This window comes from Achroia grisella, unplaced genomic scaffold (genome assembly GCF_030625045.1).
Source record: "Achroia grisella isolate CSIRO2021 unplaced genomic scaffold, CSIRO_AGI_Agris_v1 utg660, whole genome shotgun sequence".
Lineage (NCBI taxonomy): Eukaryota > Metazoa > Arthropoda > Insecta > Lepidoptera > Pyralidae > Achroia > Achroia grisella.
In genome coordinates, this window is record NW_026712984.1 from 97,578 (window position 1) to 117,859 (window position 20,282).

Below are 20,282 nucleotides of genomic sequence, written 5' to 3' on the forward strand. Positions count from 1 at the left end.
TGGCCTGAACACTCGCATAATTGTACTTACTCGTATTTATTTACATATAACTCACATAAAACACCTTTATGGAGTGTATGGTCATTGAATCACGAAGGGCCTATGTCGCAATATTTCGGGAGCTAACGGTGAGGACCGGGTGCATCGACCGGCCGCGCCAGTCCCGACTGGCCGCTGAGTACTGTGTGACGTGCCCGCCACAACGGCGTCCACCCGAAATTCAAATTTGGAAATGCGTAAGTGACTATGTGCTAGTTATTGGTGTTTTTACCCTATCGTTTACGTGTTAGTGACGTAATTTTGGTGGTTTCTTACCTTCATAGGGCTGTTTTGTGAGAAAAATGCGATATTTATTCTCTTTAATATTGTTAGAAATAAGTTATAGCATTGATGAATCTAGACACGCGGCAGCGTGTCAAGCCGAGTTTCAAGTAAACTGGCTTGCAGCACCGTGTGTATATTTACACGAACCATTTGGAGCCACTTTTGACCCCCTCATAACTCAAAAACTCTTTCACACAAACCTGTCAAATTTGGTTTATATATTGAGACTTGCGAGATAAATATGTGTTCCAAATTTCATAAACATATCTCAAACGGTTATTTAGATATTAATGTCCAAAAATCGTCATTTTTATCACTGATCAACTATAGATCAAAATTATAACCCACTTCCAGATGACCTAGGAAGTTCAAATTTGGCATGCAGATAGGTAATTAGGTGAATATAAAGGAAAAAATCTGAAACTGGTAAATTGTTATCATTTTACTACAATTTTTCACTTTAATTGATTATATTTCAACTTATACTGGACGAATACTAAAATTCTATGAAAACGTCGATAGCCACCAATTGACATTGATCCCTGGCGAAAAATCTCATCTTGTACTGGACGGAAAGTAATATTGTATGAAAACGTCGATCATTACCAATTTACGTTGACCCCTTCACATCAGTGTCGATAACTAGCAAACACAAATATTGCATTGAGCGGTAAACACTAGTTGCTAAAATATACTCGTACTTATAACTAGGAGTATAGTCGAATTTCGTATTTATTATGTTATTAACTGAGATTTGGTATTAATTATTGTTTCAATATTTAGCGTACATCGATAGTGTAAAATCATTATTTTTATAAATAATTATTAAATAATAGGCATTTCGGTATAGGACGCCGCGGCGGCGCCGTGTGGGAGTGGTGCGATAAAACTCAATGTTTTGTTTCTCGATATCTAACCTACAAGGTTGCGATTTATGCTACGAAATTCATAGCTTTCTTAAATTATACTTATATATTTGTGGTTATATTATTATTACATTATTTTAGTAAATACGTATGGTATAGACAATAGTTTAAACAAAAAATTAATAACAATTTTAGTATAGTTATAAGTAGGAATGTATAGTTAACTCGAGAATGAGAACTCATTGGTAACAAATTGTTTTCTTGAGAATTCAGTAGATAACAGTCAATTTGTTACATAATCGTCTTTACGAACTATAACGTGTCAATACGAAGTTTCAGATATTAAATAATGTATAAGTTGAAAGAGAACAATTCCGTATTTGCTTAACATATGCTATTACTATACACAAATCACAAGGCCTTAGTTTTAGCAGTCCTCTTCTCAACATAGGCTCCTCTATATTTAATAAAGGACAGGTTTACGTTGGACTCTCCAGAGTTAAAACCTTAGATGGAGTACGTCTTAACAATTTAGATCCAAGTCACGAGAGCTCTATTGTAGAGTACAACCATCTGTGGACGTTATACCGCCCCGATTTGCCCAAAAATTCCTGATACTGAATTGGCAATGCACTTGAACATTTAAAAGTTACAAGAAAATATAGAAAATAACACAAAAAAAGACAATTATACCCCGTAAATATACGAAAATACAGTAATTTATCAAAAATAATTTGGTATTAATTTAGTTATAAATAAGTACCTCGTATAATTTATGTACAAAAAGTAATGATATCCCATCAAAAACATAAATGTGAAATGATAGCCGAGTTTAATATTATGATATATACCTTGATTGTTGACTTCTACCACAAAAGAGATGAGATCTAAATGGGTGCCAAGTTCAATGGTCTGTCGTGAAATGTATTTATAACAATATAAAATATCATTTCTTCTTATAACTTAGGATAATATACTGTAGCCTAAGGTCTAACTTGGCTAGTTTTCATATACGAAATATACTGTAGCCTTCGCAAGTTCTAAACATGTTACTTGTCGGTTCCTATTTTAATATTAATAGTAACTAGCAATCGAAAGTAATAATTGGTATATGAGAATAAGTTATAGCAGTATATTATCCTAAGTTATAAGAAGAAATGATATTTTATATTGTTATAAATACATTTCACGACAGACCATTGAACTTGGCACCCATTTAGATCTCATCTCTTTTGTGGTAGAAGTCAACAATCAAGGTATATATCATAATATTAAACTCGGCTATCATTTCACATTTATGTTTTTGATGGGATATCAAATTTCTTAAAAAGAATCAACGCAATACTATTAAAATTAGTAATTGGTCAAGAAGTTGTTATTTCAATAAATTGAGATATAAATTATTAGGTTTCTATGTAGTTATATTTTTATGAGTATTTTGGTGGGTTATTATTGTTGACATCAATTCACCTAACGTACTAAGAACCTACATAACATCTAATTATGTTTCACAATGTTGTTGAACAATTTTTATTACAATCCCAGGTAATATGGCATAACATTTGCCGCAATTTAAAAATTGCGGCATACGTTGATATAAATGTTTAAGTTAAACATCGTTATAAATTAATATATATATTAATTAAATAATAAGACGTAATATGACAACGATAAAATTTATCGTTGTTTGTATTCTTCAATGCTAAATCATAAGAAAAAAATGACAAAATTAAAATATTTGGGGTGAGTCATTAAACGGTATGAAAAATAGATGTCGGCCCATTCTCAAAGCTACCCGATATGCACACAAAATTTCATAAAAATCTAGGATTTTGGTAACAAACATTCAATCAATTTTAAAAACATATTACGCCTACCTCAAATCTATCGTATGGAAAGTGATGACTGAATATTTGAATTCCCATGTAGGTATTTCCGCGGAAGTTGCGTGATAAACAATATCTACAGTTTTAGATATACTGATTATTTTAGGATGTTGTATTCTTGTGAAGAGAAGTCTTACATTGCAACAACGCGAATTACCAGTACCATATTTGCTGCTAATAGGTTGCAGGGATAACCTTGAAACTACCTATGACAGCTGTGTCTAAGTTAAGTTAATAATAATAATAATAATCTCAGGATAATTCACACAGCGCCATCTAGACCCGAGTTAAGCTATCTAAAGCTTGTGTTACGGGTACTAGATAACTGATACAAGTAAGTACATAGATATTTTTATTTTTTCAAAAATACATACATAATATACATAGAAAACACCCAGACCGATACAAACAATCATACTCATGAATACAAATGTTTGTGTCGTGCGAGGAATCGAACCCGCGACCATCGGACGTAAAGCGTGTGTGCTAGACCGCTAGACCACCGAGGTCGCCAAATGTTATGTATGAAGTTAAGTTTCTTAAAACGATGACTTTTCTACCTTTATAGATGCATTGTTTACCTATAGACATTGTTACATACAATGTATAAAGATAGAAACGTCATAGTCAACACAAAACAGAAATTAGTATAAAATATATTACCTGCCAACTACATATTATCTATCGAGACTTATTTTTTTTAATAATTCTCGAATAATGAAAATATATAGTAGGTGTATCCCTCTTTAAATTGTTCATATAAATTATATATCATGGATATCGGATACCTAGTGCAAGCACTAGTACTCCGCTTTGTTCATTAAATTTACATGACCAAATAGCTTGGTTGCACTGCAAATCTTATCAATGCTTTAGAGAAGAATAAACATTGTTATTCTTTGTACATATATAGGTAACCTTCGGAAAAATTTAAACATGAGAAATCTATAACCTTGACAAGTTATAACAAGGTAGTTAAATCTTATATCCTATTTCGCGCCTCCATCTACATTACAGTGTCATCATGCATTACAGCACATGCATTTATAAACAAGCCCATATACGCTCGCTGTAAAAAGTTAGGCGAATAGCTCATTTTGAACTCTGTCTCAATTTCATAAGATACAAAACGGGCTGTCATGTGACAAAGCTATGACGTCACTGACCGATGTACAGGCTCGCCCGTGGACTCCCAATAGCCTTATTGTTACTTGTCATAGTTCCTAATCAGGTATACCATATATATATACGTGTTCTATAAAGTGTGTAGTTCTTGATATATTTTAATGTATATGCTTCTTCTATACCTATACGTATTTTTGAGCATCATCATCATCTGCTTCTTCCTTATCCCATTTATTTGTGGTCGGCGTAATATGTTTTTCTCTTCCATTCAGCAGTCGCAGTCATCTCGTTATTTACTCGTTTTTTTACCATATCATCTTTCATACGTCCATCCATCTCTTGGATGGAGCAATTTGAATGAAATTTTGTATGTACATTTCAATGAGGTTCTGGATGGTTTGAAAACACAAGCGGGCCGGGTATGCGCGATAAGCAATGGTAACGATATGTCACCAAATTGATTATCTGGATAATTGACAACATTAAAAATTTTCAGCGGTTAATATAGTTAGTTGCCTGGCTAGAAATAATCCGGCGGACCGGGTAGGAAGATGTCTGCCGGGTTTTTTTTTCTATTTTGATGCTGTTGGCCGTAGCTGGACTTACATCTTCACCGAAGTAGCCTAGGATAGTATTCAATAGTTTATTTGAATGACTTCATCATCTTTTATGAATTTTTGATGCGTCATTAAATAACTAATGTATACTTGTTAAACTAACTTTACAGAGGTTGTACATATTATTTTTTGTTCTTCGAAAATTTTGTACTGATAGTAATGTTTGCCTTTAATCATAAAATAATAATTAATAAAGTATTTTATATAATAATTTATTTGATTGCAGAACAGTGTTATAAGGAGATTTTACAATATGTATATAGAATACACCCATGCATATATATAATATAATTATAATATATTATATAATTCAAATTCGTTCGTCAATTCGTTCAACCGATTCATAATTCGAGCAAACTAACCATTAAAACAATCTAATCATCTTTATAAACTTTGATATTTATTATACTTATAATATAGGTATTTACATATATAAATATCAAAGCCATAGGTATACCTATGAAACTAGCAAAAAATATAATTTGTTGCTAAGGTGACTATACCTTGGTGATCAGATTTTACTCCAATACATATGTTGCTGGCAGCTTGTCTACCATTCTTATTATAAAGTTTATATTTTAGATATTTTTTATGTCACTTTTGACTAATTGTTTGTGACTTTCTTTTGCTTCGCTGTACCCTTTGGGGAAATTACCCTTTGGGGAGCCCTTTTGGGAAAAATACACTTTTATACTATTATTTGTTATTACGATTAAAATAGTACGGGTACTATTTTCCAGTCACAACATATAGATTAAAAATTTTCATATTCTATCAATAATTTTAGTTTTTAGCCACTGCAACGAATAATATCTCCTACCTAATTAAAATATGAATATGGAGACATCACGTCTACTTAGTTATACTCTGTAGTATTATCTTATCTGTAGTTATACCTACTGTTAATATAATTGTTATATTGACTGAACTGTTGTATTATGACTGTATCAAGCACAGCGCGAGATGGAAAGCGAGTGAAAGTTTGGCATTCATAGTCAAGTTTGAAGGTCATGAGTTTGCGCCGTGGAATAGAAATCGGTGAATTACATACAAACTTCCAAACTAGTTTTGTCAAACATTCGATAAACTATTACAAAATATTATTGATATATAAATATTTAGAGACATACTTCATTAACTATACTGTATGTATAAGCTTTAAAAATGTAAAATATATCTACAAGTTTAGCCATCGCCACGTTGTTAATTGCCTAATTCTTGTAACTGTATGTGTATATTCACTAAGTATTCACTAATTTTGAAATGTGAAGGTCCCAATTGTAACATTCGTTCTTTTGATATCATTAACCTTAACGACATTTACTTTTATATCATCAACTATTGGACTCAAATATTTTATCATGACTGTTATAAATCTATACATATAAATAACATTGGAGTGTCTGTTTTTAATATTTGAAATAACCGTTTTTACTACATGCATATGAATATAAATATGGTACATATAACAAAATAACATTTTCTACAATTTTGTCCGTCTGTCTGTCTGTTTGTTCCGGCTAATCTCTGAAATGGCTGGACCGATTTTGATGGGATTTTTTTGGCAGGAAGCTGATGTAATAAGGAGTAACTAAGGCTACATTATAATTTAGAAAAATAAAGTCGTATTCCACGCGGACGAAGTCGCGAGTACAGCTAGTATATAATAGAAACAAAAATTAATCGACACGGTTTCATTAGGGTATACCGATCCAGAAGGCCATACTAATTATGCGGTAACATGATATTCAGATTTTTTGAGTCTGAGATTTTTTTTCAGATTTTTTCACGGTTCTCGGTGGTTTACAGGTTTAACACACCGCTTTACTTCCGATGGTCGCGGGTTCGATTTCTCGCACGCATTCTCGCATTTGTAGTCATGAGTATGATTGTTTGTATGGGTGTATTCTATGTATATTTTGTATAAATTTACAAAAAAAATCTAAGTAATTACATCAGTTATCTACTACCCATAACACAAGCTCTGCTTACCGAGGGAATAGATGGCGCTTTATTAGTTTGTACAGATTTTACGCGCTGCCATGCAGTTTATGGTATTGCAATACAACTTTATTAACTTATTTACACTTGCGCGATGGTTACACAATTAATAGTACAGCACAGTTAAGTACAGTTGTACATATATTTAAGATATGTATGTAATGAGCCGGTTATCAGTGGTACTAGATGATAATGATATGGTGCAACCACCTGTACTACCGGTAGGTAAACGTTGGAGAGGTACCAGTGGAATATCATAGAATGAGCAAAGACAACTAACTGGTGTTAATTTAAAAATCAAGTAAGATCAGCCCTGGTCACCAATACTAATAAAACCCCTCCTCTCAAAGCTGATAGGGTACTTTGTCAGCACAATAATCCCTGCTAACGCCAGGTTTCAGGGGGGAAAGGAGATTGTTAGTAATATGGCCAGATGATCTTATTGCTAGCAATGTACCATGTCAGGTTGACTTCCACGCGTTCCCCATGTAAACCATCGTGATAAATTCTTGGTTAATATGTCATGATGGGCTAACTGACCTGACCTCATCATTCTCCACTGGTCTCCCGCCAGCGTTTACGCTGCGCAGGTGGGTGCAACATTCCTTTATCATCCATAAAGAATCGGTGGCGAAACGACAGCTATTTACCTTCTCAAATGAACTCAATATTAAAACTCTTTAAAAGAACCCTAAAAAAATTTGTCAGGACTCAACCTGTAATTAAGTAGGTATATTACGAAATGTTTAGAAAAGTAATTCGTCATCCCTAACAATCGACTTTGTCTGGCTATTTTATGCAATTTGCCAATTTCACTTTCTACCGAACACAATAGCGTGTTTCATATGCGTAATAGGTCGCGGTTATGCACAATTTTTTTCTGTCAGTAGGTATTATGTACTATAGAATGAAATTTCAACGACTGTCAGATACTGAGCGTGAAGATTTTTTAATATACTGTATGTAATTGTAAAAAAAAACAAAATGTGGCCGCTCTTATAATTGAATATGGTAACCGTCGACTGTGACATATGAAGGTCACGAAGTCACGGGGTCCATATGTCGCCATTCCTGATCAACTGATCACTATTGTTACAAGGTTATTTTTTATCTATATATTAATACGCGAAGCAAAAATTTTGTATCCCGTTTTACGAAAATTGGGCGACCGTAAGGAGAAATTCCGCGCACGTATTGTATTTATCGAGAAGGAGTATAAAAAGCTAATATTTGCATTTAATTTTGAAAAAATACAATAAATTATAAAAAAAAATTACACACACTACCGTGTATTTGATATACATACACATGGGAAATCTTAATAATGTTCAAACAATACCATAAATAATTTAATTGTTAATATTTAATTATTTATGGTGGTGATATTATAACTAAAAATATCTACAATTAATAATTAATTCTAACCTACGGTTGTTTACTACTTTAATTTGGATAAAAAGGTTGTGAGTTTAAATCTGGTCGACATGAACTACTTTGCCACATTATATTCAATTGTACCGAGCCACGATGGGTTAACTAACCTAACCTGTCCTCATGCTAATCGTATCATCCTCCACTGGTGTCCCGCCAGCGTGTATGAACATATCAAGCATGGATTGGTTCACATTTGACAATTCCTATATATACCCCATCTGGAATATCCATTTATAAATCTAATTAAGTAATACATAAAACATATTTATCTTTTCAGGTAGAAAAAAATGGCGACATCGGTTCTCCAACCTGAAGAATGTAGACGTGAACATGAACCAAAACCCGATATAGAACCGCGGCTGACGAAGGATGAGAGGCTGCAGATTTTAGAAGCTAAAGAGAGGGAGACAGGAGAGCTGCCAGCTGAGCTAAGGGAGAGAGCAAGAGTAGAGTTGAGAGAAGAACCGGCGATAAGAGAACACGCCCTTGCGCAGATGAGGCATTTCATAGAGAAACACCCGGCGATAAAAAAGTCACGAACAGGTAACCTTCTATTAAACCGGACATCTATGGTATTTATCATTTAATATAGTGTGTATGCCTTTTTTATTAATAAGTAATGACAGTACGTCGGTGTTTGATATTCCTATCACGAGAGATTATACAAATAACATTTTAGTATGCACTGCCGATATCAAGGGTTGTTGCTAGCTAATATAAATTGAAACCACTGAGAGAGATGTAACGTGACACAAATATATTATCCTAATAGTATTATATTATAAATGCAAAAGTTTGTAAGTATGGATGTTTGTTACTCTATCACGCAAAAACTACTCAACGGATGAAACCTTACAGTAATATAGCTTATGCATCACAATAACACATACGCTATATTTTATATTGAAACTAGCTGTCCCGGCAAACGTTGTTTTGCCTTAAAATAAAAATAAAAAATTAGGGACTACCCTTAACATTTAGGGGTATGAAAAATAGATGTTGGCCAATTCTCAGACCTACTGAATACGCTTACAAAATTTAAAAAAAAAACTGTGACACGAGAATTTTATATATAAGATATATACATTGAAACCGCGGGTATATCTAGTAAACTATAAGTTCTCGACAAGTCTATCCGTAGTGGGACATCAGTTTATTTCCATTTTACATAAAATGAACTATATTTTCCCAGATGCTCCCTTTCTGTTGCGGTTTCTACGCACGAAGAAATACTCCATTCCCCAAGCTTGCTCGATGCTGGAACGTTATCTAACCATAAGACAAATGCATCCACATTGGTTCCAAAAACTGGATCCTTTAGACCCGAAAATAGCGGCTGTCATCGATGCAGGGTATCTGGTGCCGTTGCCGAAGAGAGACGCTGAAGGAAGGCGTGTAGTATTGTCTTGTATGGGTGAGTATTCTTTTAAATAGATGATTATGGTATGGTGCATCCGCTTTAATAGTATTCTCTGGCGTGTAGAATATAATAAGGTGAGGATGAAGTTAGATCAGTTTTTTTTTTATTGGGTTGTTTGGGCTATTGTCAGATGTTTGTAGCACCTGTAGCACTGCCACCTACAAAGATCTATTGTGCTCGCCCTTTTTCAAAGTTCGCTACCCAAACCCGTCAGGGACAAGAATTGAAGGATATTCTTAGGCGCGATGGTTTTTATCTCCTCGGGAAAGAGTGTAAACTTTCCAAAGGAGAGATGGAAAATTCACTGGAAATCCACCACGTTTTGCAGGTCTGCGTGGAGGTCAAACTAACATGATACATTACTATTATGGTGCCACTAGTTGCTATTACTAACAAAGCCTTCTCTCAAGGCATGATGTCCGTTATATGACCCATCAAATGAACTGACAACTCGTTTACTATTCCCGTAAACAACGCTGCGTTTTTATTTATATTTCATCCGCTAAGCATCTTGCTTTATAAGCTGTTTTGGTTATAGGGTGCTGTTTAGGCAGTAAAATTACAGGATAAGAGCATATTATCTTAGTCCTCTAGGATGGCAACACATAATTAGTAGCACGGGTGTCACATGATAACGTGATGTCCGTAGATCCGTCCGTGATGTTGATCGTGTATAATGTTGTTCTGTATCCACTTATCATCAGCTATTACAAATAATCACTTTCTTATTGAGCGGAGCGAGAAGTGCACTACGTGCTTCTCGCTATCTATCTTAGAGATCAGATTTGCACTCTTTCTAACGATACTCCTCTGAAACGACTTGACCGATCGAGGCCAACTGGGCCAAGTGATGGGCTAACTGAACTGACCTGGCCTGATGCTCATCTTTTCATTCTCCGCTGGTGCCCCGCCAGCGTAAACCGTTAACGCCGGCGAGTACATCATTCCGTTAGCATCCACTTAAAAATCCTGTGACCTGGTGTGACAGGACCCAACAAACCTAGTATATAACATACCTAAGGATTGTTATTAGTAATTAATATGTCATTATTCGACAGGTCGCTTTGACCCCCACGTCTACGACAGTTGCGTAATGGCGCGCGTTCATTCCATGATCGTGGAGTTGTTACTGGACGAACCCAGGTCTCAACTTCTGGGGTACACACACGTGAATGATGAAGCCGGAATGCAGATGCCTCACGTCAGCTTATGGTCTTTTAGTGATGTACGCGTCATGTTAAATTGTATACAAGTAAGTTGACAATTTGTAATAACGCAACGCTTAATATAGTCCTAGTGGTCACCCAATGGTCGAAATTCGACCATAATTAATTTAAATTATAAGTCTCATCATTCTTAAGCTTCTATTGTCAAAGACTTTACTTTTATGTGTGTGTTAAATACATGGTAGTGTGTGCAATTTTTGCTTTCTTGATTTAATGTATCTTTTATGCAAAAATTAAAAAATATTAGCATTTTTCACACCTTCTCTGTATAAACAATAAGTCTGCGAAATATCATATGCCTCCGTTCGCGAAAAATTCGTAAAGAGGTTACAAAGTTTTTGCTTTACGTATAAATAGTAATATACGTACATCAGTCACACTTATTTCAAACGTCAAGCAATTTGTTTTGTAACATGTGTTTCAATTGAAAGGTGAGATAAAGCAGTGAAATTATAGGATGGAGGCATTACATCTTAGTCGTCCGAAATGGTAACACTTGAGTGGTATTACGACCGTCATGTGATTACATGATAGGGTGGTATAGGCTGTTCATATATACTAAAGACGACGGTTACCGTTTACCATCAGATGGACCGTCAGCATTCAAATTATACAAAAAACTAGTCTGTGATATCATCAACCTTTTTAGTCCATGTCTTCGTCATACAATTTATTTTGATGTCACATTCAGCAGTTTAGTCATGAAATAGTAACAAACAAAAGACAAACGAACAAACAAACGGCCAGAGACACTTTATTTTTTTATACATAGTATTTGAATGGATTATACAGTCCATTGAAATAACGGTAGCTAAATCCTTTATTGTAAAAAATAAACGATAACAGGTACAAAATTTTGGCGTGTTACAATGCACCTATATTTCTATATAAAAGTTAGTAAGTTATCTATACTAATATTGCTGAAGAGTTTGTTTGTTTGAACGCTTTAATCTCAGGAACTACTGGGTCGAATTGAAAAATCATTTTTGTGTTAGTCAGTCGATTTGTCGAGGAAGGCTTTGAGCTATATAACATTACGACCAATAGGAGCGAAGCTACAATCACAGATAACATAATATTAGATATGTATAATATTGCAAAAGGTGGGGAAATGAAACGTAGACGAAGTAGCGCGGGTAAGCTAGTATTAAATATGTGTGTATAATTTTGTTATTTGTTTTACAGAATTCTACACCCATGCGACACAAGTGCACCCATTTCGTGAATATTCCGCAGTACGGCGTCAGATTTTTTGAGTTCGCAGTGTCTCTGCTTAGTGAGAAACTTAAAGATCGTGTTATGGTAAGAACAAACTATTGCATTATTTGTATGTTCTATTGTATAACTTTATATTCTATTAATTACATTATCCCGCGTATGAGTTTTTAAAACCACAAAATTCATCACTACAAATAACCATTGTCAATTTGTCGATGTTGTGGAGAATAACGCTGGCAGTATTGCAATCCCACGTGAGAAGGCGAGTCTACAGCAGTCGTCTTGTTATCCTCATTTCAGAAATATAAATTGTCACACAGTTTTTTAATATTCAAGTTTTAGATAAATGGAATATGCTTTTAGTTGCATTATACAGAAAAGCTTAAATTACACTGAAACATTTATAAATACATTTGTAATTTGTATAGCTGTAATAAGGCAGCTTTATCGCCAAACGCATTTTTATCAAGCAAACCGTTGGGTAACGGGTGTAATTGTTAAACATATGGGTGACATGCATATAAAAAAAGTATTTTTTAACTCTTTTTGTATGTAAGGCGTAAATCTCAAGTCGACGGCGGTCTCATGAATGAAAAGTGCACATTTTTAATCTATTAATTTATATGACTATTCTTTTTCCAGTTTCATCGAACCAGCGAAGATCTCACAAAACACGTGGACCCAGCTATTTTACCGAAAGAATACGGCGGTACTGTCCCACTTAGGGATATGATTGAAGAATTGAAATTAAATCTATTGAAACATAGAGACGAGTTATTAGCATTAGACGATATGTGTGTTGACTTACACGCACTCGAAAAGAATGACATTACCCAAGATATACATTCAACGGCTGGTTCGTTCAGAAAACTTGAATTAGATTAGTGTTTAAGGATAAGTTACAACAATGATTTACTTAACTTATTGTAAAATTAAATTCTAAAATCAATTATATTGTAAAAAGAAATTCTAAAATCAATTTCTACTGTCTACAAAGTGACATTTCAGCTTTCAGTTCTCTAATTCTTAAACTTATCATTGTCCTCGAAGGGTATTTTTATGTTTCCAACATTTTTTTTTAAATTTTCTACCGCTTCGGCGTCGCTCACTAGTTTGGTTGTAGTTCAAATAGTTTTTTTAGTATTATTTCTTGTTAGGGAACGTATCTACACAACGTGACCCATTCGTAGCAGCTAAATTAAATTATAGTGAACATTTTTAATACATAAGGTTAATTTATCACTTATAATTATAGATATTTTATTTGATTATGTACAAACACTCTTAACGTCACTTGCTCTTGCAGAGTGACGATGAGACTGCATATACAAATATTAGCCAAATTATTTTTTTAATCTTTCTGTTTCTGAAGACATATTGTATAGCATTCATGATTTGTTACGTCAAAACTAAAGGGGAACGGTCATTATCGGCCCCCTATAGTTTTGACATAAGCAAAATACATACAAAAATATATACAAAAACCATAAGGAGGCCCGTCGGCCTCCTTATAGGTTTTATATATACTATAGGGTATATACGATGGGTGGTCACCGATGGGGGGGGAGGAGAGGCAATAAATTGGTCACGTAGTGTGTATGTTCTTTTAGATATAGTTAATTATCTCTCTAAAGCACTTAGTGTAAGAATCAATAATGTGATCGTTTCCTGTGATTTAGTAATCGCACACATCGTATTCGCTGAAGGGATCTCAATTGTTCACATACCTAATACATAGATTAAGATTTCAAAATAATTGTGTCCAACAATATGCTTGTACCTATACGTAAAATTCATAATTAGTTGTTAATCTCTGTATTTTACTTTTTTCACGAATTTTTAGTACATTGTACTAATTTATATAAATGGGATATATCTTATATTTAAAATTCTCGTGTCATAATGTCAATTACCACACCACTCCTCCGAAACGGTTTGACCGATTCTTATGAAATTGAATCAAATTTGATTTTTATAAAAATGCATATTGGGTAGGTCTGAGAATCGGCTACTATGTATTTTTCATACCACTAAACGATAAAGGTTGTCCACCCCTAATATTTATTTTTATTGTTTGGAGATTTTATTTTATAACTAGCTACTCGCCCCGACTTCGCACATTAAATTCAAATTCAAATTCAATTCAAAGTATTATATATATATAAACCTTCCTCTTTAATCACTCTATCTATTAAACAAAAAACCGCTTCAAAATCCAAATCCGTTGCAAAGTTTTAAAGATTTAAGCATACATAGGGACGGACAGACAGCGACATCGACTTTGTTTTCTACTAAGTAGTGATGATACAACCCTAAATTTTCAATCTCCTATCACCAACCCTTATTTTTAAAAGCGATTTTAATTTATATGGAAAAACAACGTTTGCGGTGTCAGCTAGTAGGTACAATAGTAAGATTATCTATGAGCTCTAAGACAAAATCTGCTGGAAATCATTGTTAACATCCACTGCCATCTCCAGTAGACCTGTGACCAGGACGTCTGTAACATCGACTAAATATTCCATATAAATATCCCATTTATATAATGTGTACTATTAGTTTATAATGTTGCTATCATCTTCTAATATCTATTATAGTAACTAGTGAGCTAGTGGCAGCCGTCGGTGGTGTCACGTTACCATTCTTAACTGGTTCTATTCCAACAATTTTTATATGCTTTCTTATTGTGTAATTGTATACATTCACCACTATTATCCCAGATGGAGTATTTAGAGGTGACAAGTATCAATGTCAAGGTTAACGCAACATTCGACGTGCCCTTTTCCATGAGTGTATTTAGTTTTAATCTGAAAAGGAAGCCTACTGCCTTCTCTAGCATTAATATTGGTTTATAATAGGCCAGATTCAAACACAACCTTTTATCGGCTTTAAAAAAAAAGAGTGTAGTAAAAAAAAAGAGTTTTGATAAAGCAAGACTGTTTTTATTAATTAACTAATACATAGATTAAATATATACCGACAAAACTACTCGAGACTTCCATTTTTAAATATTGCTTCACATACTTACGTATATAATTACTTATGTAGTTTTACAAAAACAGCTTCTGCTTGTAAATGCACCTAAATGAAATTCCAAACACGAAACATTAAGTACATAATAATACAATATTACTTTGATTATTATTTTCTAAGTTAGAATAAAATATTTTGTAAGGCTTTGGAAATAAAGTATTTGCTATACAATTATATATATTTTAATAGTACCTACATTTTTGTTTTTATTTTTCGTTCCACTAAAACACAGTCATCACCTGATTATGATGACTGCATTCTAGTAAACCTGTATAGGTACATAGAATACTCGAAATATCTAGTTGTAACCAGAATCTAAAATTTTAAAACTGTATAAGCAATGCACTCATACACTCACTTATCATAGAATACGTAAATATACGTATTCTATGATAAAATAATTTTACAACTTTTAAGTCAACGATGTTGGTGGTTTAGCAGAGTAACAAGTTGTGTTTAATACACATATCGAACTTAGTAATAAATATGTAGGGCGGCTTACATATCACACTAAATTATGGACACTATGCAAGCAGTGTTGGTGGGGGTAAACACAGCTTAACGGACAGTGTGAACTTGTCGATATCGCTTGGCTAAACACGAGGCGCTTTAGGAAGCGATGCCAGGCACTTACCACAATTCCCGCTCATTCTAGAATCGTCTAGAGGTCTTTTAATGAGTTGTAATATTTATACTATTATTATGTTATCTGTGCTATTATTATTATAAAGAGAAATTATTTATTTTTTCGATTAATTAACTCAAACTCACATATTTTATGTAATTGAAATGGCAAGCAATACAAACATATATATGAAAACACAACTGTCATCCGTGGTAATGTGTCCATGATACACAATTCCGAAGCACTGTCATAAGTCTTGACTCTTATCCTGTATATTCACTGCCTTATTCCTAAAGTAAAAAAAAGTTTTCACAAAGCAAGCTGCTTAGCCTGTATATAATAAAGTACTCTGTGCTGCTTAGCGACTGAAATAGGTAACTGAGGCATTAAAGTTAACTTTTAAAAAATATACTTTGTACACAAAGTAAATTATAATATAGGTATCGTTTATTTAAAAATAAGCTACTATAAGGTACTCGTAACACACCACTGCGAGGATCGCTACTTATAAATAAATTTACTAATATTACTGAAGTATAAAATTCATAAAAACTAAGAATAGATTAGGTAAATATAAATAAATAATATTCATTTGGGTGAAATATCGTCAATAGATGGCGCTAGTTTTGCATTTAATGATGGCTATTTATACATATACATTAGAAACTCGTAAGTGTATTGATTATCTTTTTATGGCTATATTTACGGATCCTAATGAAATTAGGCGTGAAGACAGATTATATTATGACGATAAAAATAGGATACGCGATATCGTCAAACATTTTAGATAAAACCTTTTTCTAAAACAATTAATAGAATTTGCAATAGAATTATAATAAATTGTTCCAAATATAATGTCGATTAAAATTTACTACAGTAAAGAATAAATAATTTTAATAGACAATTTATTTAATGGAGTGATCCATATAGACAACACGACGCCCATAGACAATATTTTTAATATTAAATTTTATCATAGAGCACAAAATGACCTTGAATTACTAACAAAAATCAGCTAACTTCACTGTAGTTTTTCCCGCAGTTTGGCGTCCACACGACAGAAAAAATATTACAGGAAATTTCTATGTATTTAGATCAATAGGACATTTATCTAAACGTATGATAAATAAGCCAGTGATTTTTGATGCTGTGATTATGTTACGCATTTGATTGTTTTGTTTGATTTTGTGTGCTGTGGTAATTTTTGTAAACATCGGGACAGGAACACAGGCCCACGTCTATGACTTCTTGTACGTATTTCTAGTTATTTAAACGTTGTCATAAATTTCATATTATGTATAATATGTTTGTAAATAGTATATATTTTGTAGATATCTTAACAAGTGTACGATTAACCTCGAAATTTTTGTGAAGTTTGCTATAGTAAGAGAGATACAGGCGTATTTCTCCATAGTCAGATCTTGTATTTGTAGAGGTATATTGCATATGAAACATGAGTGCATTGTTAGTGTCGGCGAATATTAATTTCTAATGTTTCATGCTTTCTTGTTAAAGCTTAGATAAGATTTAAAAAGTGATGTAGCATTTAACGTGACACCAAATTGTGTTTACGCATCGTAGCTTTGGTCAATAAAAGCAAGACGACGTTTCGATGTTTGACTACTATTGTCATAATGTTGGTGTAAGGTTAGTTACAAAATAATCAATAATTGCAATTATATATTTATATTTGAAGTGCATATGCATTCTTATTATAGTTACTGAGATTCCATATATGTTAATACAGTGACCTGTTGAGACTTCCAAGGCCTTGTTATGTGTACAATCTATACATACAATAAAAATCACTGCCTCATAATAAAGATTACTGTCTGTACATGGAGCGTTTATGAGAAAAACTATTATTGTGTGCATTTAACTACCTAATGGACACAAAACAATTGTTATTAGAAATTTTATCTGCTTGTCTGTTTGTGCACATAGTAATCTCAGAAATATTGAATGCTATTTATACATGCATGGTGGTCATCACAAAAATAGTGTTTGTTTTAATCAAATTGGTTTACAAATAAACAATATTATACACTGTAGCGGGTTCTGATAGAAGACAATGTGGATGTTAAAATATAATATTAACTAAGATGGTTTAGCAGTTTAGTACACTGCTTTACTTCTGATGGTTGCAGCTTCTATTCATTGCATGATTCAAATAGTTGTATTCACGAGTATGGGTGTTTTTTATGTGTATTATGTATGCATTTACAAAAAAATGTGTTTCAACATTTGTAGCAGTCGTCTAGTACCCATAACACAAGATCTGTTTAGGTTGAGAATTGTTCTGGGTTATATATTTCTATGAACACTCTTAAAAATCTATCTTATATGTTATAGATAGTGTTAATGCAATATAGTAAAATATATTTGTAATTACTTGGGTTATTATATATTATTATAATCATATTATGAGGTTACCACAGCATAATGGTATGTGCTGTATAATTTAAGGAACCAGATAGATGTATTGATTGTCTTTAATCAATATTTTTGAATTAAAAAAAATTAAATTAAATTTTATATTAATAGAGATACATAATTGTACCCATGCTTATATTACTGTGATATTCAGAATAACAATAAGTTTTTTGTATACAAACTGATTGGAATAAATCTAACACTAGATTTAAAACGAAGCTTCCCTCAATATATTTGTATTCGTGTAACATATACACAAATATTTTAAGCCATTTTAGCTTAGTGTGCATAAATGCACATGCAAAATTTGAAACAATTTTCTTACAAATTGTTTTGGGTTCAAATATATTGATAAATTCCCCTAAAAGTAGATTTTGTCATATATATTTCATGTACAGACAGCAATCTGTTACATTTTTGTTATATTATACATAGATTATTGATTACATTAAAGGAATTTGTAAATTACTATAGAGTTCTGTTCTCACTATAAAATATACTTTATAATATTAGTACAGTGTACACTGTTTAAAAACATAGAAATTAAACATACAAAGGCTGTACATGTCTTAAAGCATTATGTTTAAACTATACAATAATAGTTTCCTAAAAACTATGCAGGGTAGTGGTAGGGTAGGGTGCACACTGCTCATGTTTGTTTGTGTATCATATTTGATTATACAGATAATGTTACAGTATTTTCTGCTCCATTTATCCATTTATCCTTAATGTGTAATGAAAATGTTGATGAAAGAATTATGATTAAATATAACCAATTTAAAAGATATATATGTCTTTGAGAATCAATGCTTATAATTTTACTACTAACTGGTACTGGCAACTTATATATATAAAATCCACTATTTCACTCTCTTCCAGATTATTTGTTCATGTAAGAAATAGGCTATGTTCATCATGTTTGTGATACAATAAATCTTTATTGTTTTAAGCTTTTTTCATTATCTTTTGTATACTTACATTATGTAAGGGGATAGTTACTATCTCAGGATAATTTTACTAGATAATGGAGGCAAGTTTTTTTCATTAATATAGAGAATTACCTCCGATATTGTCTGCTTTCTTTAGAAAATATAGTCTTCGTTGGCCATCATATGCATTGTATGTTTATACCTAATTTCAGCCATTTAGTATCAAAAAGATAACGGTCAGATGGATTGGAAGCATGAATTGTTTCTAAATCAATGACAAGTTATTCCTGATGCTTCCATTAAAATTACAGCAAATTTTTAGAAACTTATGTTTTCTGGTCCTATATCTTGAGTTATATAAATTCAATATTTTTCAGATTCTATTTTAGGGATATATTATTTATCTGTACTAATATTATAAAGAGGCAGTATTTCATTGTTTGTTTGTATTAAATAAGTTCCAAAATTACTGGACCAGTTTGAATAACAAAAATTCTTTTATCATTACAATCATATATTATTCCTGATGAAAATAGATGATATGTGTATATGTTTATGAGATGTTAGGGATCTATATGAAAACATCTATATAACTTGTGCATATCAAAAAATCTTTATGTTTCATACACTAAAATTATTAACTATATAGCAAAGTCAGGCGCTAGTTTTATCGAGGATATCATTATTCAAAGATATGAGTGTCTTTGAATTAAGAAATATTGTTATTTCTTTACATAAGCCGAGAAGCTGGTTCTAATGGCAAGTTTCTTGTATTATTATAATAATGTATTTATATTTTAGGGACTGTTATTCCAGAATCAGCTCTCTCCATTTATAATTTGATCTTATCTGTTCATGTAATTGAAAGTTATATTGTTTAATAGCAGAATATTTCCTGAATAACTGTTATCAGGTCATTAACTGACATACTTATAATGTTTGTTTCAATAAACATTGTTATACATATTTTGTACCATGACTGTAGAGTTATTTTAAACATAGGTAGTAGGGTGCATAATATGAATTAATTTAAATGATATTTACAGTGCTTAATGGGTAATTGTATACACAGTTTTATATGAAAAGAAGGTGAGCTATGTGGTTATTATTATTAGTGTAATATTGGGATTTTTAACATTTCAGAA

At 32.5% G+C, this 20,282-nt stretch overlaps 2 protein-coding genes across 4 annotated transcripts in view; both read left to right on the forward strand.

The window, feature by feature from the left end:
* LOC131849594 (clavesin-2) overlaps positions 1 to 13,370 on the forward strand; it is a 33,506-nt gene extending 20,136 nt beyond the window's left edge. Inside the window, exons 1-6 of one of the 2 annotated variants that reach the window (XM_059199696.1) lie at positions 154 to 236; positions 8,531 to 8,796; positions 9,446 to 9,667; positions 10,732 to 10,925; positions 12,085 to 12,201; positions 12,760 to 13,370. In XM_059199696.1, coding sequence (XP_059055679.1) covers positions 8,541 to 8,796; positions 9,446 to 9,667; positions 10,732 to 10,925; positions 12,085 to 12,201; positions 12,760 to 13,002 — 1,032 coding nt within the window. In that variant the 5' untranslated portion in view covers positions 154 to 236; positions 8,531 to 8,540 and the 3' untranslated portion in view covers positions 13,003 to 13,370. Of the gene's footprint in view, positions 1 to 153; positions 237 to 8,530; positions 8,797 to 9,445; positions 9,668 to 10,731; positions 10,926 to 12,084; positions 12,202 to 12,759 lie in introns of those variants that run through there. The other variant, XM_059199697.1, reaches the window with a different exon arrangement.
* A 3,447-nt stretch (positions 13,371 to 16,817) lies between these two features.
* LOC131849609 (sister chromatid cohesion protein PDS5 homolog B-B) overlaps positions 16,818 to 20,282 on the forward strand; it is a 40,597-nt gene continuing 37,132 nt past the window's right edge. For both annotated transcript variants that reach the window (XM_059199717.1, XM_059199718.1), the window contains exon 1: positions 16,818 to 17,025. The gene's annotated coding sequence lies outside the window, so the exon portion shown is untranslated. The remainder of the gene's footprint in view (positions 17,026 to 20,282) is intronic.